Genomic DNA, 24,958 nt, shown 5'->3' on the forward strand with positions numbered 1-24,958 from the left:
GGATTCAATTTCCTGAGACAGTGCAGGAAGCCAGCGTGTTCTGTTCAAAGCTAACAGAGAAGGGCATAGGCTCTGGAAAAGGTCTAATAATGCAACATCTCTTCAGAACATCTTGACTGTTATTTTCTTGTACATTTTCTGGCCTTGGCCTCAGGTCCTAATTAGATTATCTTCAAACAGCAACTAGAAATATTGCTCATTAAACATGAACACGGGAATGTTTAATTTGTTAGGACATAGGTGTTTTGAAAGCAAATCATTGGTTCAGGGCATTGAACTGAGTGCTGCCATTGGAGTTGTCTCTGGTGAACACCATGTCCCGGCCAGAACTTCGCCAGGATGCATATTCACTGCAGATGAGAGAAGAACCTAGGCCCTGCAATTCCTAGATGGGGTCTGTGCCTCTGAGCTTGAGGCTTTCTTTATGTTTATGAAAATGGGACAACTGAGTTTCTCTCTTCCTCATCTGTTAAGATAGAAGAAGCAATCCTAATTGTCATTTCAAAATTATAGCCTCTAAGGGGTTACAATCAGCATGTCATTTCCCATATGATGATTAGTTGATGTTTATTTAGGATAAACATATTTGTGCAACATCCGAGAATTTTAATCAGTGTTTAACTTTCAATAAGGTGAGTTAAGAGCATCACAACTAGTTTCACAGCAATTTGCAGGATAGTCTTTGCTTCAACTTGGTAGTAACTTTGGACTCAAAAATACCTAGTTTTGAAAGCTAAAAGCATGACTTTATTACTTGCTAGGAATACAGGGCAACTTTGGACAAATTTGTTAACATCTGTATGCTTGAGTATCTTCATCTGTAAAATGACCATGAGAGCAACCTTGCTGGGTTGATGTGTCGATTTGGTTATTTCATATCAGTAAAGCCCTTAGTCCAATGTTTGATAGGTTGGTGCTAACTCCCTTTTGCTCTTGTCCAGTGTTCCCTGTCACCCGTTTAGAAAAGAACACAAGGGTCCATAAAGTAACAGCAGAAGGGATATACTCTGACATGACGGGGAGGAGAGGAGAGATGGGTGCCCTTCTCCCAAGGCAGGGAAGTAGCCTGCTGGTGCTGAGTGAGGGTTAAGCCCTTTGCCCCTCACAGTGTCCTTCTCCCCCTGCCTTCCAGCCCCTGAAAATGCACTGCAGGGACTGTGCCCTGGTGACCAGCTCAGGGCATCTGCTGCACAGTCGGCAAGGCTCCCAGATTGACCAGACAGAGTGTGTCATCCGCATGAACGACGCCCCCACACGCGGCTATGGGCGCGACGTGGGCAATCGCACCAGCCTGAGGGTCATCGCGCATTCCAGCATCCAAAGGATCCTCCGCAACCGCCACGACCTGCTCAACGTGAGCCAGGGCACCGTGTTCATCTTCTGGGGCCCCAGCAGCTACATGCGGCGGGACGGCAAGGGCCAGGTCTACAACAACCTGCATCTCCTGAGCCAGGTGCTGCCCCGGCTGAAGGCCTTCATGATTACTCGCCACAAGATGCTGCAGTTTGATGAGCTCTTCAAGCAGGAGACTGGCAAAGACAGGTACAAAGGCACAGGGAAGAAGATGCAGGGGACGGTGAGGATAAGTCATCGTTGGCTGACTCACCCAAAGCAAAGCTTTTGCTACAGGTTTTTGTTGTGGGCTCCACTGCTCATGTCATTGCTAGAGTTCACTTGTAGGGTCCTCTGCGTGACTGGGCTGCTCAAGCTGACTTTACAAGGCAAAGTGAAAAGAAGCATGGAGATAATTATATGGATATTTCAGGGCCTTATTTTTGAGGAAGAGGCTATACAGCTACTGGCCTTCATTGGTTAAAAGTGCAATATAACAGTTTTATTGCATTTCAGTTTACTTGCATGAACACTCACCAAAAAAAAAGTGTGTGGGTTTATTTTTTCTCATTCATAGGCAAACATTTATTTAGTCAACCAATATTTATTGAGTGCCCCTACTTGCTCAGCACTGTGCTTGGCCCTAGGGAAACAGTCAAACACAAGAGCCCACCCTCCAAGTGTATAAAGTCTTGGACACTTACCAAGTAGTAGCCAGTGCACTGAGGGTCTTGTGAGGGAAGAAAATGGTGCTGTAGACGTGCCCTGGGCCCCAGCCCATGGAAACCCAAACTGTTAGCTACAACTCCATATTAAGACATGAAATCAATGTAGTGAGGCACTGAAAGATTTTTTTTCTAAAGTAACGGGAAGAATGGGATAAAATGGAACAGAGTAGAATAGAAAAGATATTATCAGCATTCATCCCACACAGTAAGTTAGGCAAGGTATTGTTTCATGAAACTTTTATTTCGGTTTGATAGAGATGGAGATAGATGGATAGGGATTTCTTCTCAAAGTGATGAAAATGTTCTGAAATTAGTGGTGATGGTTGCACAGTCCTGTGAATGTAAAATAAATATCACTGAATTACACACTTTAAGAAATGAAATTAAAACTGTGTGTGTGTATGCCTCAATCACGATGTAAAAATGTATTTTTCACTATAGGTTGAAAGATTTTGGAAATTACTGGTCTGGGGGATGAGGAAAATGCTTTCTCAAAAAGACATACATAAGCTGAGACCCAGGGTAGCAATTCTTGGATAAAGTAAAGGATCTGGGAGCGGGAGGGAGAAACCTCACTGGAGGTCCAGGGAGTCAGGTGTGAGAGAACATGCAGTGGGTTGGAGAAAAGCCCCCTGTGGCTGCAGTCAGGAGAACTTGGGGGTGGGGGTGACACAAGGTGAAGAAGGGAGGTGAAAAGATGTCAGCTGGACAAATCTAGGTGAAGAAAGGACAATGAAGAATCAAGGGCCACTAGAGAGTACAGCCCTGGGTTGGAACTCTGGCTCTGTCACTCTCTAGTTGTGAGGACCTGGACAAGTTATCTAACCTTTTAGAGACTTAGTGAACTTACTATGAAAAGGGGATAGTGACTACCAATCTCTGGATGGACTGGTCTAATAATCAAATTGCCTCATTTCCTTAATTCTAAAACCTGTACTGCTATACATTTATGTTGTAATTTATCCCTCTTACAAAAACTGTTACTGAGTCAATTGCTTATCTTTAAACTAAAGGAGAGCCAGACTTAGTGGTGCATGCCTATAATCCCAGCTACTTGGGAGGCTGAGGCAGGAGGATGGCTTGAGCCCAGGAGTTCAAATCTAGTGTGAGCAACATAGCAAGATCCCATCTCATAAAATTTTTTTTAAATAAAGTGATATGATAAATGCAATAAAGAATATAAAGTAATAAATCCATTCTTTGGCTAGCAACTCATTATTAGAGAATAGTCTCAAAGAAAGACTTAAATCCAGTACCCCCAAATTCTTTGTGTGGAAGAGCTAGATAGTTTTTAAATCCTAGAAACCTTGTGACTAGTCAAGGGCTGGCCCAGGCAGGAGTGGGCATGGATCTAGTGGAGGAAGGAGGAAGAGCTGGCTGTTGGCACTGTGGCCTTCCTCCCTGGAAGGCCCAGCAGACACCATGGGTAGCCCAGCCAACAGATCACGTTGGGGATTCTGATCATCGCCAGCTGCCACAAAATCCAGTCGTGCATTGACCTTTGCAACTCACAGATAAGAGAGACTGTCACTCATTTGAATGAGTTATTTAATCAAGGAAACACTTTATAAGGAATCAAGAAGGAGGGGAGTTATTTAGTTTCATTGTTTACTTGTTGAAAAATCTGAAATAAGTAGAAACCGTCTCAACGGAAAACACTTCTCTTTTTTTAGTTTAATGGTTGATTGCTAAATAAGTATTCCTAAAACACTTCCCAATGTTAGCCATTTAGTATAATTAAACGTTGTTCTAGACTCCCCAAGAAATCATTTTAAGCTGATAAGTTAGATACTAAGTCATCATACCCTTTGGCCACTCAGGATCTTTAGGAAGCCATCTCACAGCAAGGCATATTCTGCTCACTAAATTCACTAAATTCTGACCAATGAGAAGCTTTTTCTCATCCAGTCTTTCTTCCTGGTTGGTAAGGAGGGAGCCAAAGCTTTGTAGAGGGGCTGGTGGGCCTCTTTCCACAGACATCCATCTGCCAGGGTCCATGTAGTCCCTACTCAGGGGAATCACACTTATGAATGTGGAGGATGCCAGAGTACACTGCTGCTTCCAGAAACTTTGTGCCTCTTGCCTTCGGGAAACCATCTTAAAGAAGCCAATACTCTATTGACTTAATATTCTTAACCTGTAGCCTGCTCCAAGCTGAAAGAAACAAGTCAGAAATGGCCCTTCAGGACAAAACTATTTCTGTCAATTACAACCTAAAACATTTAGCATGTAATGGTATTTCTCAATGCATGCTTCTCTTGAAACCCAACAAAACACTAGCATCTGATACATAAAGTGCAGAATATCTAACTTGCAGATCTCATGATCAGGACTTTCCTTTTGGGTGAATATTTTGAAGAAATAGAGTCATTTAATAGATTGTGATTGATAGAAGTTTCACCCTCCCTAAAAGCGGATAAATAAGTGGCTCAGGAACAATCTGCAATTAAGAAGTATGACAAATGACTTAGATGGCCAAGTGGTATTCTTTGATATTAAAAAGTAACTGTACTTGAAAATAACTTTATAATTGAATAAGGAAAATATGATTCAGAACCAATATTATAGTAATTAGATAAAGGAAGCATAAATGAAATAACTGCAGGAAGAATATTTCCATAGAGATTATAAATGAGATTCTGGTGGAGCAGAAAGGCCCTTAATTGTAATTTAGTGTGCACTATAGAATTATCAGCTCAGTGTGTTACTTCATCATACAAAAGAATATCTGATAATTTTCCCTAATAAGCACATGACAGCTCTTCATATTCTTTCATTACAGATGATTAAGTATAAAAACAGTAGATACTCCTTTGTTAGAATAAGAGTTCAACAAAGAGTTTTAGAAAGACAGCACAAAGTGTTGCATTCCTATAGCACGTGACCCCAAAAGGCTGTTGTTTAGGAAGTCTGGGGAATTTTAAGTGTCACTTTAAAGAACTCTTCACTTTAGTTTCTTTTGTCCTCTACCTTGCATTCTTCTCCCCATTTTACCCACAAAGCCTTTTCCTGTGCAGCCACATCCTCCTGTATTCAGGCTGTGGTTTATGATCTCTACAACATCACATAAAACAGAACCAGAGTTACGGGAGAGTTTCTGCCCCTGGAGAAAGTCCCCTTTCATGTGTCCAATAGCTCTAAAAACAGAGGGAATATAAGTGTGATTCCCAGATTAGGCTCCTGAAGCTATAAGTGAGCTGTCATCCTCTTCCTGGGTTCCACATCCTCCCAGTTATTCACTCACCCAGATTAGGTCTAGAACACATGGCCAGTGCATTGTCATGGCCCACAGGTGAAAACAGCCTCTAACTTAAGGGAAGCCACTTCCTCTTCTTGCTCTTTGCCATTCAGTCAGCTCTATTACATCCCAGCTCCTTCAGTCTCAAAGGTCTTATGAATATATAGCCTTCGTGAGAAAGAAGGAAAATCATTAATACCAATCTAGGCTGAAAGTTTCTGAATTTCCTAATACCTGCCCTGACTACTGATGGTGGCCCCTACATAGCCCCCAGTAGCAGGGTGTTGGAAGAATTTTCTTCATGGTTGCTAAAAAGCACTGAAAGGAATGGTGAAATTATTTACCTTGTTTGCTCAACTTAGCAACTAGAAGAGGAGGAAGAGATGTCAGTGTATCAACATAGCAAGCTTGGTGCTTTTTATGCATGCTTGCTCATTTAGCTCTCAAACAGCCCAGGGACAGAGATTCCTATGTCTCCTTTATAGATAAGAAATGAAGGGTCAAAGATCAACAATAACTTGCCTCAGGTCATCCAGCTGGTTATGATAGAAATAGGTAAGATTCAGCCCATGTTATTCCCAGGAGCTTTAAAATGTGCTTCCTGGGATGTTACCAGGTCAAAATACAATGGAATAGGGGAATGAATGACCAAAGGGCTTAAGAAATAAAAAGTTGAAGCCATGATCCTCAGGGATAACTAAGCCACCCATGCTGTCAGGTATTGGACAAAATGAAGGACTCCTTCGAAATGTCCTTTCTCTCTCTTTCTCTCTCTCTCTCTTTTTCTTTTTTTGGTCCTTATATGAAATGGAAATAATGATATAAACTGATTGACAGAAGGTTTTCCTTCTTCTCAAGGATGGGTGCTACACAGTGCAAGTAGAAAAGCCTTCCTGCACCTCTGTTATTCACATCACAAATGGTGCTATGGCTGGGCAAAGTCAGACAGTCTGACCTTGGGGATAAGGTGTTTGAAACTGGCTAATGAGGCATGCCGTAAGCACTGAAGGAAAAGTAAAACAGCAACCCCCGAAGAATTGAAATTAATATCCACAGCAGTGTAGCATGGTAGGCTGAGTCATTCTCACAGGGTCAAATTAGACCTTGGCGTTATGTCTCCACAGTTATCCTAAGGCATAGCATATGGTGGAAGCTCATTACAGATGTCTGAATGGGAAAATTAATGAATGGTGGGGTGCACCAGTTCATTCCTTAAATTTTGTCAATTTTTGGTCTCCTAATAAAAATTTTCTTATATGTAAAATGAAGCAAATATTCATTTAAATAGAAGCATTCCTGTGGCTCTTTTCCTCTGGTCATTAGCCCATATCCAATTGAGTGTACCCTTCTTATGGAAAGACATTCAATCAAGATGTTGGTGTTAGTCTACTTGAAGGCAAGCTTTCACCCTAAGTTCAGTCAATCAACCAATTGATTAATAGATAAATACATGTGCATGTTTATTTATATTTAGTAAGCTACTCATTATCTAGCCTGTTTGGGGAACAAGGAGAATTTCTAGTTACTCAAGTGTTCTTGTTAAGAAAGAGTTGTTAAACGGGGACTGTCATAAGAAATTGAGTTGTGGTAACATACACACTTAAACACTGAAACACTGATCATCATCTTTGATGATGCAGAAGTCCCTTGAGCATCTTTTAATGTCACAAATTCAACATGAGCATCAACATCAATTATGACTGTACTGTGGAATATGGTGATGGTAGTAAGAGATGTCAATTTGGTAAAGTTCCAGATATTTACCAAATGGAGGGAGAGAGGGAGAGACTCTGTTTATAGTTAGCCTTACTCCAGAAAGAATTAAAGATGGTAGTGGGTATAATGGTTACTTTACCAGCTTGCAGACTTAATTATTGTTCCTTCCAGGAAGATATCCAACACTTGGCTCAGCACTGGCTGGTTCACAATGACAATTGCACTGGAGCTCTGTGACAGGATCAATGTTTATGGCATGGTGCCCCCAGACTTCTGCAGGTAGGATTTATTCTGCAAGTGTAAATCATCAGCCGTGTTGTGCAGGGTTTATAAATATCTGATTCTGAATATCAACCATGAAACATGTCTAACTATCTTCTTGAAGCAATTAATTAGCATGTCCCAAGTTCTCATCCTAGAAACAACAAACAGCATTTAATTATGTGATATAAAATATTGAAAGTTTTTGTTTGTACTGCTGGAGAATAAATCCATCTTGTGGGCTTCATTTATCCTCTGAATATTTATCAGCCAAAAGCAATGCAATAATTGGCATAATATTAACGATGAGCAACTATTAAGAAATATTAGTTTTACTCTCATTTCAAAGGAATGTGATAATTTTTTAATGAATTAAAGAGAGCAATTCCTTTGACAGTAAGACCTTTTTTCTAAAATTAAAATATTCCTCTGAGCCTCCTTCCCTTACCACATCAGTGGCCTGGGCTTGCACTTCTAAGGCCAAAAGCATAGGCATAATTAATTTGAGGTGTCATTTTAAAGGGAACATGCACACATCTCTGCTGCCACCTTAACTTTCCTCCTGGCATGTGCCCAGGCAGAGTTCAGGGCATACCACAGATGCACTCGGCAATATTCAGGGCCTGATTTTTGGAAGCCTGCTTGAAAACTCACCTGTAATTTGAAATAGTGAGGCCAGAAATCCCAGAAAATATCCTAGTTTTTGGGAATGCCTGATGGCCTGCATGTGGCCTGAATCCTGATCTTCAAATGGCAAAAGCTGGGGTGGGGGTCATTTTAAACTTGCTTTTTAAAATGTGTGCTTACTTACACTATCTGGTGTTTTATTTGTTTATTTTTTCTAACAATGTCTTGAAGGCCATGAGTCTTTAGGCAAAAGCTGCAATTTGGAGGTTTAAAGCAAAGATGAGAAACAGCATCTAATCATCCCATTACCATTTTGCCACTTTTCTGTCTTTTTAACCCAAAGATCCAACACAGCAACAATACTAATTGATATGGAAGACTCAGGCCACAAAGAAGGAGAGAGAGGTACAGACAGAGCAGACCTTTGATGTAAGGTCAGGGTGAGAAATGCTGGGGCTAGGCTACACAGGTGTAAAGCCTGGCCTGGTCACTTACCCACCTAGTACGACCCTGAACAAGTCACTTAGTGTCTCTAGGTCTCAGCTTCCTCATCCATAGACGTGGATATGACAATAATAGACTCTGCCTCAAAGGACTGTAGGCAGAGTAAATAAGCTAATACATGTGAAATGCTTGGAACAGCGCCTAGTAAGTACATGGCAAGCACAAGGCAAGTTAGCTTGGATCCTCACCCAGTGCTGCCTCACTTAATTCACTGGCCCAGTGTCCCTGTTTAACAATCTATACTCAAAAAAGTAAGTAGAATGGCATAAAAAAGCAAACCGCCTCCTCAAACCAACAGGCTAACAGAGACAATGAGAATGGCACTTATGGGCATGTAAAGAGCCATCAACGTTGATGGTTATACAGCAGATATAATTAAGCAATAATGCCATTAGGATGCCAGAAAGAAAAAGCATGAATAAATTGAAATGTTAATGACTTCAAGTGTTCAAGGAAATATTCCATTTATTATGGAAAACAAATGAAAGGCAAGTTAACCTGTCATTTCTCCTACTCAGAGTTAGTTCATCATGACTTCATGTACGGTAGGATGGAAACAATTTATGGAAAATACTAACAAAGAAATTAAGATAATGTCAATGCTTTATATATTGCCACTGGCTCCGTGTTTCTCTTCCTAAGCTATCATCCCCAAAGGTCTGATGGTTGTTTGCACAAGACGGTTTCAGCAAGAACTCTTCAAAAGGACCCCTATGCCCAAGTTCTGTCAGAGAAGTGGAGAGTGTCATGTGGAGGAAGGGTTCAGTGCTGGAGAAAGCATCCCACTCAGTCATAAAGCCTGTTTCAGGAAGGGTAAGAAGGAAGACCAGGAGTGGCACAGATGAGTTCCCCGGTTCCATTCATCTGCATTTCCAGGACATGTTGACTGGACCACCAGGCATCCAGTTTCGAATTGTGGGGCCTTGAGCCTTGTTTTCCTTGTTTGTAAAATGGGTATAAGAAAATAAGAAGAAGAACAAGCAGGTCATGGTGAGAATTAAATGAGATAATAGATGTAGAGTGTTGGATGCAGTTCCTAGCACACAGTATTCAGGAAAGAGTATCAATATCATTAATATTAATAAGATACGTAAAATAATTTATATTATTAACATTATTCCAAGCACTTGAGAGTTTTCTTGAAAGATACCAAGAATTTTGAGCAGGGGGCTGGGCGTGGTGGTTCACGACTGTAATCCCAGCACTTTGGGAGGCTGAGGCAAGCAAATCGCTTGAGCTCAGGAGTTCAAGAGCAGCCTGGCCAACATGGCGAAACCCTGTCTCTACAAAAAATACAAAAATTAGCCAGGCATGATGGTGTGCACCTGTAATCCCAGCTACTCAGGTGGTTGAGGCATGAGAATTGCTTGAATCTGGGAGGCGGAGGATGCAGTGAGCCAAGATCGTTCCACTGCCCTCCAGCCTGGGTGACAAAGTGAGGCTCTGTCCCCCAAAAAAAAAAAAAAAAAAAAAAACTTAAGGGGGCTTCAAAGAAGAAGACACAGATTCTTGCCTCCTGGAGGCTTATAATAAGCCTTACCCATGCCAGAATATAAAGAACACAGCAAAGCCACTTACCATGTGACTATAAAAGGAGGCAGCTTTTGCAATTTTCATCTAAGAGTCAAATGAGTCTGTAAACAGTACCTTCCTCACCACCAGAGAATGAAAAGGCAACTGGTATGGTAGTCTGCTACTCATCTGACCATCCCCTCTTTATTTTGAAAGAAGCAGAGAACTATTAGGGACTGAAAACATGGTGCATGTATCATGAGCTCCATGGCTTAAGGAGGTAAGCTATCGCCAGGGCCAAAAATGGTTGTGGATGGTTTTGTGAGGTGGCAGAGCTCACACTGCCTGGGGCCACTGGAATATAGCCTCCCTGAGGGCAGAGTTTTGTGTGTTTAGTTCAGTGTTTGAGACCTAGAACACAGGACAGTAGATATTTACTCTCCTGGCATATGGCAGATACTTCATAAATATCAAGGGAATGAATGGTTGTGTCCTCTGCTCTCCGTAGTGCTATAGTAAAGTGTGTTGTGTATGGATAAAAATAACCATTTCTGCCTCTCAGAAATTCTGACCTTGAGAAAGTTACTTGAACTCACTGAGGCTCAGTGACTGATACTGGGCAAGTTACCTAATGCTCCATCTCAGAAGCCTTACCTGCAAAATGGTGATGACAATTATCATATAAACTCTCTTGCATTGTGAGTTTATATGATAATTGCTTGAAGTCATAGATGAGGAATGCTTAGCAAAGTCCCAGGGTCTGTTCAGTACACAGAAAGTTATGGGGTGAAGGGATTCACTGATCTGCAATTGTAGATACTCACTGGCGCATTTGACGCAACTGGCATTATGTGGCCTCCAGCTCCTCGCAGGGCATCTCACGGGCTGCTCAAAGTGTGCCTAGCCTTTCTATAGCTTCCCTAAAGTTCCCAGTGTCTCACTGCAATGAAGAGCTAGCCACATGGAGCAGATTTTAGCAGACAAAAAGAGAGCCAACTGTTCAGTTTGGGCAAATTAACCATTTCAGACCATAAGACACAATTAGTAACCTCAAAAAAGTCACTAACTAAATAAACCACAAGCCTTTTATTCATTCCGCTAATTTGTGTTGGGCACCAGGGAGGTAACCAGAGATGAATGAGACAGGGTCTCTGCCTTCAGTCGCCTGAGATTCACTTGACTACAATTCAATCATGAGATACAGAAGGTTACTCGAGGTGCCAGTGGGAGATGATATTCACTCTCTGCCTGTCAGTAGCATCTGACCCACTGAGCTTTATTGGACCGTCTGTCTCCAACTTTCAAACTGGACTCAGAGAAGTCCTTGCATTCCTCTGATTCTATCAGGTAGCACACGGACAACAGGAATATTGGACCCTTCCACCCTACTTGGTCAGGGGCAGACCCACTTGGCTCTGTTTGCATACGGGCTATTGTATAAGATTTCTTTTCAACAGAAGATCCTTTGACAAATAAGAACTTTAACAACCTCTAGTCTAAGACACAACCATGCTGCTTTCCAATCTAAATTAAGCTCTTTCACACTTTTCAGGAGAGTGGAATCATCACCTTCTTATTGTCCCAAAGAGAATGTCAGTTGTCATATGCATGGTGTGAGGGAGGGGAGGCAGTGGGACAGAGAGAGAAGAGCTGAATTATATCTTGGGGTGCAAACAGCCAAGCAATCCGTGAGTACCTGATCCCCAAGGGGAAGTATGGGTAGCCTGGAGAGTCATTTCCCATCTGCTGTCCTAGAGGTCTGCCTTCTCATCTCACCCAAAGGGCCTGAGTTACTTCTAGGAGTCATTCATTGGCAAGAAAACTTCTAGTACCCACTTAAAGTATTAAGCCCATGGACTTCTTAGGAAGAAAGATAGCATCACATTTCATATTTAAAACCACAAATGGAAGTGGTGGACATATAAATGGCCATGGTGGCAGATGACAGACATATCTCATTCAAGATCTAGCAGAATCTAACTGACTCAAAGTCATTTGAATGGCATGCAGCATCTTTCATTTGGTACTGCGATAGCCTCCTGGACTGCTCTCTCCAACTCTTGTCTTCCTCTCCAAACATGACTGCCTTGCTAGATGACAAATCTGACTTCGGGAAGTTACTTAAAACTCCTGAGTGACCTCTTTCTGAGAAGAGTTCACACTCCCTAGGTTAGCACGCAAGACCTTCAGGATATGGCTTCTGCATACCACTTTAGTCACACCTTCTCTACTGATGCAGGTTTATGTGTTTATTTGTTTATTCAACCTTACTGAAAAACTCGTAAAGCAACTCACCCTACAGACACCTGTTCCCATGCCCTCAGTTTGGACTGCCCATCCTCTACTTCCTTAAGCTGACTGGTTTCCCACCAACCCTTTACTAATAACATTAATGGCTGATATTTGTTGTGCACATACCTCATGCTGTCTCTGTGCTTAACATGAACACATGCACTATTTCCTTGAGCCTTATAATCATCGTATGAGGTAAGCATCATTAATATCACCATTTTACATAGAAAGCTTAAAGACATGAAACAGCTGCCCATGGTCATAGAGCAAATAAATAGCAGAGCTGGGATTTGAATGTGATCTCCAGGGCTCAAGAGCCAATGCTCTTAATCCTTCAGTTCACTGTTTCAGATACAGCAGCCCTTCCTTCTCAGCTCTCCTTAGCCCCGTCTGAGTCAGACCTACTGGGCCCACTGGGCCTCCGTCTACCTCTGCCCTGCACCATCTCCTGACTGGTTTGTCCATCTCCTTTGTTTGACTCTAGGCTCCTTAAGAGGAGGTCCCTGTATCAATCCACATTTGTATCATTAGCACTTGTCATTGTGTCTGGCATAGAGTGTATCTTCAGTACAGATTAGTTCAATGAGAAACAAAAATAAGCCTTGTCCATGGGGGTGTTTAAGAGATTGATTCTAAACAGTATTACTGCAACACCAAAAGTACCAGGAACATTAAAACTCTAACTAGCAAATTCAGATTTTGAGGGGGCCCCAGAAGTCAATGGAGGCCACCTGGTTCTATTTTCAGCCAGAGCCAGCTCTGGGTACTCAAAGAGGGGCTCAGGCATCAGTCCCCCACCCTGCCTATATCACCAGACTTCAGGCACATCAACGTTCAGAAAGCTAGATAAAATTAATGCCATGTTGCACCAGAGACAACATCAAAATATATTATTCTGTGGACAGTGGACTCTTAAATCACGCCGTATCCATACTGTAAGCCAAATTCATTCTCTCTAGATGGCCTATAAATTGAGTGAAAAGATCGGTTGTCATTGCTTTCCAAACTAAGTTATGCTGAGTATTTAATCTCATTTTCCATTGTAAATTATTTGTGATAATAATGGGCCAAGCATTTAAATTCTACCTAATAATCTTATTTCTGGTCATACTTAGCACATTACCAAGTTTACAACTCTCTGTTACCCATCGTTTCTTGAGTATTAATTAGCGGAGTAATGATTCAGAGCGATCACTGTCATGGAACTAAATTAATATCTCATCTGTAATGTGAAGGACATCTCAAAGGTATCGTGAATATCAGAGAGTTGATGCTGCCAGAATTATTAGCTAGTGAACATTAATAAAGCTGCCAGCCTAACAGGGAAAGTTCTTACTTGGTGACAGTCCACCGGGTAGAATCGGAAGCTTATTTACAGAAGTAAGCAATGCCACCCATGTGGTTTACGTTTTATGAAGTAGACTTAAAATATATGGTTGTGTTTCTTCCAGGGTGAGGGTGGGGCTTGGGTGATTCACTGTAGCTCTTTGTCCCATGAAGGGTGGGCAGCTGCAGGCTTTTGGTGCTCCATGCGCTCAGACACACAAATGCTATTCCATGGGCTTCCAAGGTATACAGCTCTTTTCCTCCCAAAAGATCTAAGGACCAGAAATTAAGGCAGCAGAATAAGGGTGGCTCAGTGCACCTCCAGGACTGTGACAGATGCTTGGGAAGGACTGCTGCAAGAATGTTTTCTTCTCAATGCCTCATAGTGTCACCAAAGCCCCCAGTGCAAGCCAGTTGCAGAACAACCTAGCAGCTTCACAGCTATTAATTCAACTCTATTCTCTCTATTCTTCAAACATTTCCTGAGTACCTACTATATGCCAGGTACCATACCAAGAATAGAAATGTGTTTAAAGAGAATGTCTAAGTGTTCTAGAGAGAGGCAAAGACACCATTCTTTCCTCAGGATATTTGCAGCCTTCTGCCTAGTCCAGCCCCAAACCCATGGGCAGGGTCAACCTAGATCATACTATAGGAGAGAAAAAGTAATTTCTTTTCCTCCTCCATCATAGGTTCTTTGCTGAGTCTCCTATGACAAAAGACAGATTAACGAGAGAAAAGCATACACATTTATTTAATATAAATTTTACGTGACACCAGAGCCTTCAGAAATGAAGATCCAAGGAAACAGGGAGATCTCCTTATTTTTATGCTAAGTTTGATGAGGAAGTGGATAGTTGTGAAGATGTAGGATTGGACAAAGAAGGTGTGATCTAATGGTAATAAACCAGGGTTGGTGGGGGGAGGTAGCAAGGTCTGTTTGTTCAGATTCTTTTTGGCATTTCCTTGTCTTTGAGGATAGGGATGTTCATTTCCTTTGGGTATATGGAGGGTACCTCTGGAATGAAGGTTTATGACCTACTTTAGAGGAGGGCAAAGAAATCTTTTATGACCTGCATCAGAGGAGAAGGGTGAAGGGAGGCAAAAGTGATCTCCCTGCTTCTGTTGTTTGCTCAGATGCCAAGGTACCATATTTTGGAGAAACATGTCCTAAACCTCGTCAGTACCCAGAAATGGAAGTGTCTTCCCTTGCTTGTTAGAGTTATGAGGTTTTTTCAGTTGTAAAACTTAGCTTTAGAAGAGTCAAAAAGTGGAACATTACAAACCCCTGCTGCCATTAGCACTGATGGGCAGAACTGTACATGAGCACAAAGCCTCTGTTTAACACCCTGAGCAGATCACAAGCACCACATATGGGGCTCCTCTGTAGCAAGAGCTCAGAGGAAAGCAGCAAGGACAAGCTGCTTTCAACCACACGCTGTTGATGCCAGCGAAACCTGGGTGCCATTAGTACAGAAACCCCACCTGGGGGACAGGAGTTTTTCCGAGACACAGAACCTCACTCTTTAGAGTACAGTCTTGGCCGGGCGTGGTGGCTCAAGCCTGTAATCCCAGGACTTTGGGAGGCCGAGACGGGAGGATCACGAGGTCAGGAGATCGAGACCATCCTGGCTAACACGGTGAAACCCCGTCTCTACTAAAAAAATACAAAAAAAAATGTAGCCGGGCGAGGTGGCGGGCGCCTGTAGTCCCAGCTACTCCGGAGGCTGAGGCAGGAGAATGGCGGGAACCCGGGAGGCGGAGCTTGCAGTGAGCTGATGTCCGGCCACTGCACTCCAGCCCCGGCGATAGAGCGAGACTCCGTCTCAAAAAAAAAAAAAAATAAACGAGTACAGAGTCTGGAGTCAACTGGCTTTGGTCCAAACCTTGGCTGCGAAACTTCAGTTTTTCTGTGCATGAGTTTCCTCGTCTGCAGAGTAGGGGTGCTAATAGTAACTCTCTGCTGCAGTGTGGATATGTTTTGTTTGTTCCCACCAAATCTCATGTTGAAATCTGATCCTCAGTGTTGGAGGTGGGGCCTAGTGACAGGTGTTTGGGTCATGGGGGCAGATCCCTCAATGAATAGATTAGTGCCCTCCCTGGGGTGGGGCATGAGTGAGTTCTCATTTTGTTTGCCCCCAACAGAGCTAGTTGTTAAAAAAAGCCTGGCACCTCTCCCTTTCTCTTCTTCCTCTCTCGCCTTGTGACCTCTGCACACACCAGCTCCCCTTCACTTTCTGCTAGGAGTGGAAGCAGCCTGGAGCTCTCGCCAGATGCCCAATCTTGAATTTTTCCTGACGTCAGAATCATGAGCCAAATAAGCCTTTTTTCTTTATAAATTACCCAGACTTAGGTATTCTTTTATAGCAACACAAAATGGACTGACATTCTCTTATAGGGGTGTTGTAAGGACTAAATAAGTGAGTATATGTGGAGGGCTGAGCACTGTGCTCTGAGCTGAAATGATCAACTCCAGCAGCTTGGATGGACAGTGAGTGAGGTTGTGTGCTGAAAGCCAGGCAGTGGATTGTCTCCCTGGGTGTCAGATGCTCCCTATCAAACGGGAGCTGCAATATTTGCCTCAGAGGGCTGATGGGGATGTAAAGGAGATCACATCAGTTAAGCACGGAGGCTGAGCAGGTACTTACAAAATCAGTTGTCTCAAATGTGGCTGCATATTACAATCTCAAGGAGCTTTCCACCATTAGAATCTTCTAAGGAGCTTTGCTGTTATGATATGTATTATTTAAAAATATATGTTTATTTTTGTTTTAAATCATCTTAGAGTTACAGAAAGATTGCAAAAATAGTACTGAGAGTTCATATAACCTTTATCCAGCTTCCCCTAAAGCGGATTTGAGTTCCTGTGGTCCAATTATCAAAAGTAAGAAATTAACATCAGTACAATGGTCAGCTAAACTACAGGCATTATTGAGATTTTACCAGTTTCTCTACTAATGTCCTTTATCTCCTCCAAGAATGAATCCAGGTTCCCTTTGCATTTATTTATCAGGTGTCCTTAGTCTCTAAATCCATGGCAGTTCCTCAGGCTTTCCCTGCATTTCATGACACTTTTGATGAGTACTAGTCAGGTATTTCGTAGAATGTCCCTCACTTGGGGTTTATCTAATGTTTTTCTGTGCTTAGATTGAGGTTATGCATTACTGGGAAGGATCACAGAAGCCACAGGCCCTTCCCAGAATCTCATAACAGGGAGTATGTGATGTCCGTATGTCTTATTACTGGCAATGTTAACCTTCATCACTTGGTTAAGGTAATGTCTGCTGGGCTTACCCATTGTAAAGTTACTGTTTTTCCCTTTGTCATTAATAAATAACTTGGGAGAGATACTTTCAGGTTATGCAGATAGCCTATTTCTCCTCATCTTTTTCCCCATTAATATTCCATTCATTGGTGCATCTTGCCTGCAACAATTACTGCAATGTTCTGAGGATGGTTTCCTAGTCCCTCATTCTTTCTACATTGTTTATTGGAATTCTTCTGTCATGAAATGCTGTTTCTTCTCCTCCATTTATTTATTTAGTTATTTATTGAAATTATCATGGACTCATGGATATTTATTTTATTTTATTGGTTTTATAATCCAATACCGACATTGCTTATTTTGATTCAAACCTAAGACACTTTCTAAAATACCTGTGCTTGAGTTCCTCTCCAAGTCATCTGAACCAAAGTCTATGGGGATGGAGCATAGGTATTTCCTTAAAGCTCCCCAAGTGCACTAAGTGTTAGTTCCCTCACTCTCCCCACCTGCTCCCTCTAAAAAGAAAAAAAAAATTCTTCCTCACATCATTCTGCAGGGCTTGTTCTCAAACTGGCTGTCAGAGTGTGGATGGCAGGCTGTAGCCACTTGGGGAACCGGCTCTGTGGTCATCTCCATTCCTGCCTCCCCAGCCCACACATCCTTTCCTTCACTTTACTGGGCCCACAATGGGAACTTGAGCACCAGAATCCCTTTTATAACTGCTTCCTCGTGTGGAAATTCTGCTGATGTTTATCATAGTTTTCACTGAGGTCAGGTGAAGGAAGAAAAAACCAGGGCAGCCTTTAGAAAGTCAGGTTTGAGAAAAGACCCAAGGAAGTATGACCTTCAGCTAGGAGTGTCTTTCTAAATGGCATAGTGAATTTAGTGAATTCCAGCTGAGGGCAGGCTCACAGCTGGGGGAGATGTTCCTGCAGTTTCCAGCTCTGCCTGTCGACTCCCAGAAAGCACTTTTCTGCTGCTTGGACAGAGTTTTAACATGTGGAAACAACTCGCTTACATGAATAACTTATCTTGACACCTCTGAAATCACAGTAACCAAATATGTAAATTTAATTCTCCTTTTAGGGGATCAATATAGAGTCAGATAAGTTTTTTTTTCCAAAGAGATGGTCTTCCTGAAGAAGGAAATTGATCCTATAGCATCTTTAGCTGGTTTCCAATTACCCTCCACTCCTAGGTGCCAAATCAATCTCATGATATTTTTAGAAACCTAATTGTTTCTTTAGTCAGATTGATGCCAATAAAATGTCCAAAACTTAGATGAATCAGATTTAAAAAGTGATTTGTGATGGAACAAAAGCTTAACCCCAAGCATGCCATGGCAACATGAAATTGGCATGGTTCCTCCAAATTACGCCATATGAATATGGGAAGATATGTCTCACAAATTCTTATTTTTTTCTTCATAGTGGTCAGCTTCAACCTGAATTTTTGTTAGCAGGCATTCTCTGTATTGAAAACATGTTCTATTAAAATTTTAATGGGATTCCAATTTCTAGGGTAAGTAAATTAATAAAAATCTGCAATAACTAGTCAGGAAAGGATCCAGTGTTTCATTATAGAGCATAGAGATAATTCCAAGACAGGCATTTTAGAGATGCAAAGTGTTAATTTAGCACAGCATCCAAGCCAGGATAAGGAATGTTTAGATGCTGCATGACAAAAATAAATCTCTCTTCCTGGAAGAACTTTAACCTAAGAGGAGAAACAGCTCAAAGGTTTATTGTTGTCAGAGCCACAAACATGACACCCCTCTTGATAAAAGACTTCAATCCCCGACCCCAGTAAAGTTGCTACTCTAAAAGCTATTTGTGTATTGATCTCCTCTGAAGAAAACAAAGAGTTGTCTGGCAGGATGAGCATCTTTGGGAAACCAAGTTATTATACTTAGAGGAGAGCCCAGGTGACCAAAGTGAGAACCCTAGGGCATCAGGCTCTGAAAGATGATTTGCAAGATGCTAAGAAGCCTAGGTCTTCTCTTCTTAGTCTCTGCAACAAGGCCAGTTGCTGAGCATAGCTCAAATTAGGAGAGTTTGTCTGCCAAGAAATCTTGACTAATCTTACCATTCATTCTTCAAAAGACAGAAGAGGTGGGGTATACTAGCCTATTATAGAAACCAGTCTGAGACCAAAACTCTTTAGTGCGTAAATATTGTATTAACCCTAAAACAAGGGCACCTACCACCCCCACATATTAACCCTGTGCACACGTCTTGAAGAAATGAGCTAGTGTTTCCTGTTTAAGGCTGAGACAGAGATATAGAGGCAGAAAAACACTTGGAGACTCTCAGGCCACCAAGCAAGGACTGAGGATGTAGAGTTTCTGGACTAAAAGACTGTAGACTTTGAGTACATAGGCCATCTGAAGTGCCAAAAAAAAAAAATCGTGACCTCTTGCTTGCTGTCTTCCTTTTTCTCCCATAGGATCAAGCTAGGATAATCAACTTTCCATACTCAGAGAAGAAAGTGTCTTTAGAAGTTTGCTGTTTAGCTGCTAATTCCATATACATTTCTTTCAACAACAGAATTTTTAAAATTATTTATTGAGCACCTACCAGGGACTCTTCTAGGAATAAGACAAAACATTGCCCTCATGAACACCCAATAAACAAGCAAACAGCAACAACAATTTCAGAGAGCAATTGATGCTATAAAGAAAATGAATTCAAATGAGATGAAGTGAGGGGAGCAAGTGTCAGGTAAGGCCTCTCAGAGAAGGATATTATTTGAGCTGACACCCAATGGTGAGGAGTGAACTCAGAGAGAGAATTCCAGGCAAGTGACCGCCATCAAGTGCAAAGGCCCTGAAGTAGGGATGAGCATGGCAGAGTTGACCAGAAAGGCCAGTATGGTGGGAACATAGTGAACAAGGCTGAGTGGATTAGGAGAAGACTTGGAAGAGAAGCCACATCATAATGCATCCCAGCAGCCATGCTCTCTGTATAACTGGAAGCATCTAGAAGCTTAGTGTAGTGGGGAATGGGAATGACATATTTTGTTTTGGTAATATCTCTACAACTGCATGTGGTAAACAGACAGTAAGAAGAGTGAAAATAATACTATTTTTGTGACTCATTAATGTGTAGGGTCTAACTCTAAGGAGACTGAATATTCTGCAGCTGATTTTCAATCTTTTTGATGAAAATTATGGTCACTGATTTTATTTCACAACCTCAAAACCTCTCCACTTCCTTACTGTGTAATCAGAAAAACCATTTGTCAAAACTCATTTAACTAGAAAATACAATTTGTGTTTATCAGCTTATTAAAGATAACATCTTACCTCAATCAGTCAAAGGAAAAAAAATTTCCTTTAATCAGTTATCTCAATTTCCTCCTACAGGGATCCCAATCACCCTTCAGTACCTTATCATTATTATGAACCTTTTGGACCTGATGAATGTACAATGTACCTCTCCCATGAGCGAGGACGCAAGGGCAGTCATCACCGCTTTATCACAGAGAAACGAGTCTTTAAGAACTGGGCACGGACATTCAATATTCACTTTTTTCAACCAGACTGGAAACCAGAATCACTTGCTATAAATCATCCTGAGAATAAACCTGTGTTCTAAGGAATGAGTGTGCCAGACTGTAATCCCAGGTATTCACTGCACCAGACACCGAGACTCTGAACTTCCTGAGCTACCAGACAGGAAAGGGTAGCAGAAAACAGCTTCACTCCTCAGGAAGTACCATGGACAGATGTCTACCAGGCGTGACAAGCAGTGCAGTTGGATTGTAAGGAAAAATTCCAGAATTAATGCATCCTAATGAGTGTTGTCCCCTTCAATGGTGTTACTTAGGAGCTGAACACTCAATTCAGTTATACCACTATGGCTAAAAACATTTTGGATCTCTTAGTATTGCCTTTGAAACTGCAACATAAGCAACTCAACAATATTAGTTGCATTCCTTTACAGAAATACCGTGTCAAAGACATTTTTCTATCAAGTTGTATTCTTTCCTGTTCTATAACCTTTGTCATCTGTTAGACTGTGTATGTGTGATTTGTAAAAAGCAGGCTGAAACTATGGACATGATTTCTGAAGAGCACATCTCCACTGACTTTCATAAAGCAAATGTCCAATATTTATTTATTGAGAATTTTTTAGTGCAATCTAGGCCAGTATTTTTATAGATTATGATTATGTGGTAATTTATCCTTCCTAACTCTTTAATCCTGAATGATGGTTGGAAATGGCCTAGAATTGGGTTACTCTGTTCACAATGCTCATTGTTAGCATGCAATTGGTATTTGACTTGGAAATGTTGTGATGTATTTTTTGAACCCCTAGGCTTCAGGAAAACTGCTCTTTTATAGAAAGAATAGCAATGACATTTTCTAATGTGCAGAAATGTTCCAAAAGGACAAAATTGAAAACCAAAAACTATGTTATTAAAACACAAAAATGCCAACAAGAGAAATTTAAAGGTAGTTTTCTTTAGTAATAATTGATGTGAGTGTCCTCTCTTGAGCCCTGGTTTCCTCTTTGGCAGAATGATGTCACTGTACCAGAAAACCTCTTAGGTTTCATCCCAAATCTAAACTCGTGGCCTCCTGTTGACCCATTTGAAGACTCTGCACTTGGAGTGATGGGGTCCCAACAGTAGCAGGAACCTTATTTTGGGGGGCCTTATCTATATTCATATTACTTATCTCACTCTTGTGGTTAAAACCACACTTCTTCCTCAGCCCACATGGGCTAAAATCTACCCCCTGCTTCTCTCGAAGCATCACCATCCACCTCTTCCCCAGCCTCTCAACACAAAAACACAGGATAGACACACACACACAAAAGGCATACTTCCAAGGGGTTCCCTGGCTACAAGAGCACAGAGCTGCCCTTCTGTGAGGAAAAGAGACTACAAGGACATGCCCTATCATTCAACTCATTGATGCTATGGACTATTTAGACTTATTACAAATCTTCTTAGATTATATTCATTACCATTCCATGGTCTGAAGGAGTATAAAGGACTTATTTTATTCAGAGCCAAGATAAATTCATATTACAGATTTTTATTAAAACAAGTAATATTGTTCAAAAATAGTCTCATAAATATACTAGTGTTTTCTTTACACATGACTCAGAAGGTATTAGAGAAACTAATTTGAAGGCACCAGCAAATATTATGTATGAAGACTGACATTGTTTTACAGACATGACTTGGCTTGTGATTAAAGAAGCTTTATCACATTACCACTTCTTTCCCTTTTCTTAATTAGTACACTAACTAGTACTATTAATTCTATGGAGTACTATTGTTAAAATGCAAACACAATCAGGGTACTCACGTAACATAATCAAAGTTGATATTGTTGAGTGTGACTTGGGCTGTTCAAAGCCAGTAAGGTTGAAATGGCTGTCCAAAACATACTGGAATATGTTCTTTAAGTTTTCTCATAGTTTTTAAAGGGACTATGAATTTTATTCCAACACATTGTCTTCCACAGCATGGACTCTGAACACATCGTATTTTATCAACATATGAAAAAGTATATAAATTTTATACAATTTACTTATAGGCCACCTTTATAATCACTTGAAGAGATTATGTTGCTCAAACATAAGTGGCTTCTTTGACAATTTCTATATTTGTGGAAATTTGGAAAGGCATAGTTTCGATATGCAAGAATGTAATTATATTGCCTCATCTAATAATGTCTCACATATCTGTGTATCTTCAGATTTTAGATTTTCTTTAAGAAAAAACCATCATGGTAGCTCCATCTTGTTTGTAACTTCTCCCTCTCCAATACTCAAAAGAATGAAAAGAGACCAAATTTGGAAAATCCTGGCTTCACTGGGAAATGTTTTAAATCTACATGCAGCTAGGATATGTGATTTCATATTTTTAAAAAATGTGGTATAAATAAGTGTAAAAATTACCACTTGCAAAGTGGTTTTATTACAGCATTAAAGAAAATGACTAGAATTCTGATAGATTGTGCTGATGAGCCTGGTTGTGGGTAATTGAACTCTTGTCTTGCCACGACCATTTCATGACTGTCAGTCTTAACGCTATTCAACACCATTAAATATAAACTCTGATATAAAAGATGACTACAGAACCATGTTTATAGACCTCAGTGATTTCAGTGTCTGATTGTGTTTGAAGCCTAAGTCATACTCATTATGTTACATACCTTTTTCCTCTCTCCCAGCTGTGTCATCAGCTCCCTCCTAGCTTTTAAGACCACAGTAATACAATGCCACAGCTGGCCGATCCATGGCTTCTGTTATTTCAACACAAGAACATTTGGCAGAGGCCATTACAATAGATAGCCATTATGGGCAAAGATACAGGAATTTGCAAACAAAATCAATCACTTCAAATGGCCCATAAAAAGAGGAATCTCAGATTTAATATTCTACAGTAAATATTCACCCAAGAAAGCATACATTAAAAGAACATTAGGAGGTAAATATTCAGCATGCTGCGTGGGGACTTAGCTGTGTGATTTCCATTACTGTTAATGGGCGTTTGGCAACTAATTCCCTGTGCTTCGCTAACCCTGGTGTGTTCTCCTAAGGGCTACACATAAAACCTGAACAATTCAGGGACTTCTGAGGTTGTCAGATTTCAGAGTAAGATCTTTTCTTTAAAAAAAAAAAAAATAGGTGAAAACAAAACACAATGTACTGTACCTAAAAGAGAAATTTGTGTGGTCTCTCACAATCCTTAGGTTACTACCAGATTTGTGTATCATTTGTTTTCTGAAGTTCTCTCCATTACTGATCTGTTTGAATGACACGAGAATGGAGGGAAATAATCTCATTTTGAAATAAAAACTCTCCTCAAAAATTAAAATTACCAACTTAGAAGATAATGAATGCTGAGTAAAAGTAGAAGGAGAAAGCTGAACTTCTGTTAGGATTAAGACAGTGTTATTTAAAGGCATATGCACCCATTTACTACCTGACTAAATATTTGTCCTTGTGTAAGAGCAAACTCATTTCAGAAATATATCCTGAATTCCACCAGGGTGATGCTTCAAATTGTTAAATAAACCTACTCTGAGAGAAGGGTCCATGTTCCTATTCCCTCTCTGCAGTGTTAGGAGGTGATGTTAACACTCCATATGTTTTGTGTCTGACCCAATCATTTCTTCCATTCTCATTGCTTCTCTCTTAAACCTCATTGTATCTCTTTACTGTCATTTTCTCCCGATTGTCTTCTTTCGTCTACAGTGTGCTTTTTAAACCAGCAGACTTTGGGACTGTTAAGGTCTCCCTTGTAGGTTTTTAAACTAAAAATCTATCTGGGGAACAGATTTGGGGTAGGTCCTACTAGAGTAACGACCATGGTAGGTGGGAGGACTATATCTGGCTACCATACCTGGTACTTCAGAAGTACCATTATGGTTTGCCCAGAGCCAAGTGGGGAGTGAAGAAGAGGGGTCCCCAAGACACAAACTTCAATGCTAAAACCAGGGAAGCCCTGGGCTCCATGACAGTGGCTCACACTATCAGACGACCATCTCAAAGAAAACTATAATAATAAGCCCTGGGGGGCAGGATGTGTGAACCAATTGCCTAGGTGTTAGCACATGCCAGAAGGTACTTTGGAATGGAAAGAGGTGAGAGTGTCTCAAGGTTTAAAAATGAGCAAGTGTAGCCCCTCTTTGGTAGCTCACTCATCCCACCTTCTCAGGGTATTGAAATGCAAATGCAAAAAGGCTGAAACCCTGTTTGTTTCTACTCAGTGCCCTAATATTATATACTACCTTGAATTGTCCTTTTTCTTTTTATGTATGTGTCCTGTTAGTCTAATTAGATTGTAAGCTCCTTGAGGGCAGAGACTCTTTCTCCTTTGTCTCTGTACAGCCTATACCTAGTATAGTGCCTTGCACACAATAGGCGCTCAATAAATGTCTGTTGTTGATGATGACCTCTTAATGTTGACCCATTGGATTGGTAATTGTGTATAAACACATCCTTCTATTTTAAAAGTATAAGAAATGCAATATGTTATGATATAGTAAAATTTTAAGTGGGTTTTTATAGGGTTAGTTCTTAAACCTGTAATGTTTTTAATCAGCAGAGCTGACCTAGATTTCAGTAGGATAATGTTGCTGAATTCATTATGTTTGCTAATGCTGGCTGTACTGAGCACACAGGTGAAGTAAAG

The 24,958-nt window shown here is 41.0% G+C and overlaps 1 protein-coding gene across 1 annotated transcript in view; it reads left to right on the plus strand.

Moving 5' to 3' along the window:
• Positions 1 to 24,718, plus strand: part of ST6GALNAC5 (ST6 N-acetylgalactosaminide alpha-2,6-sialyltransferase 5) — a 191,727-nt gene extending 167,009 nt beyond the window's left edge. Inside the window, exons 3-5 of the mRNA XM_033225336.1 lie at positions 1,133 to 1,542; positions 7,186 to 7,293; positions 20,166 to 24,718. Coding sequence (XP_033081227.1) covers positions 1,133 to 1,542; positions 7,186 to 7,293; positions 20,166 to 20,397 — 750 coding nt within the window. The 3' untranslated portion in view covers positions 20,398 to 24,718. The remainder of the gene's footprint in view (positions 1 to 1,132; positions 1,543 to 7,185; positions 7,294 to 20,165) is intronic.
• Positions 24,719 to 24,958: the final 240 nt, after the last annotated feature.

Source organism: Trachypithecus francoisi, unplaced genomic scaffold (assembly GCF_009764315.1).
Source record: "Trachypithecus francoisi isolate TF-2019V2 unplaced genomic scaffold, Tfra_2.0 Lachesis_group12, whole genome shotgun sequence".
Taxonomy (NCBI): Eukaryota; Metazoa; Chordata; class Mammalia; order Primates; family Cercopithecidae; genus Trachypithecus; species Trachypithecus francoisi.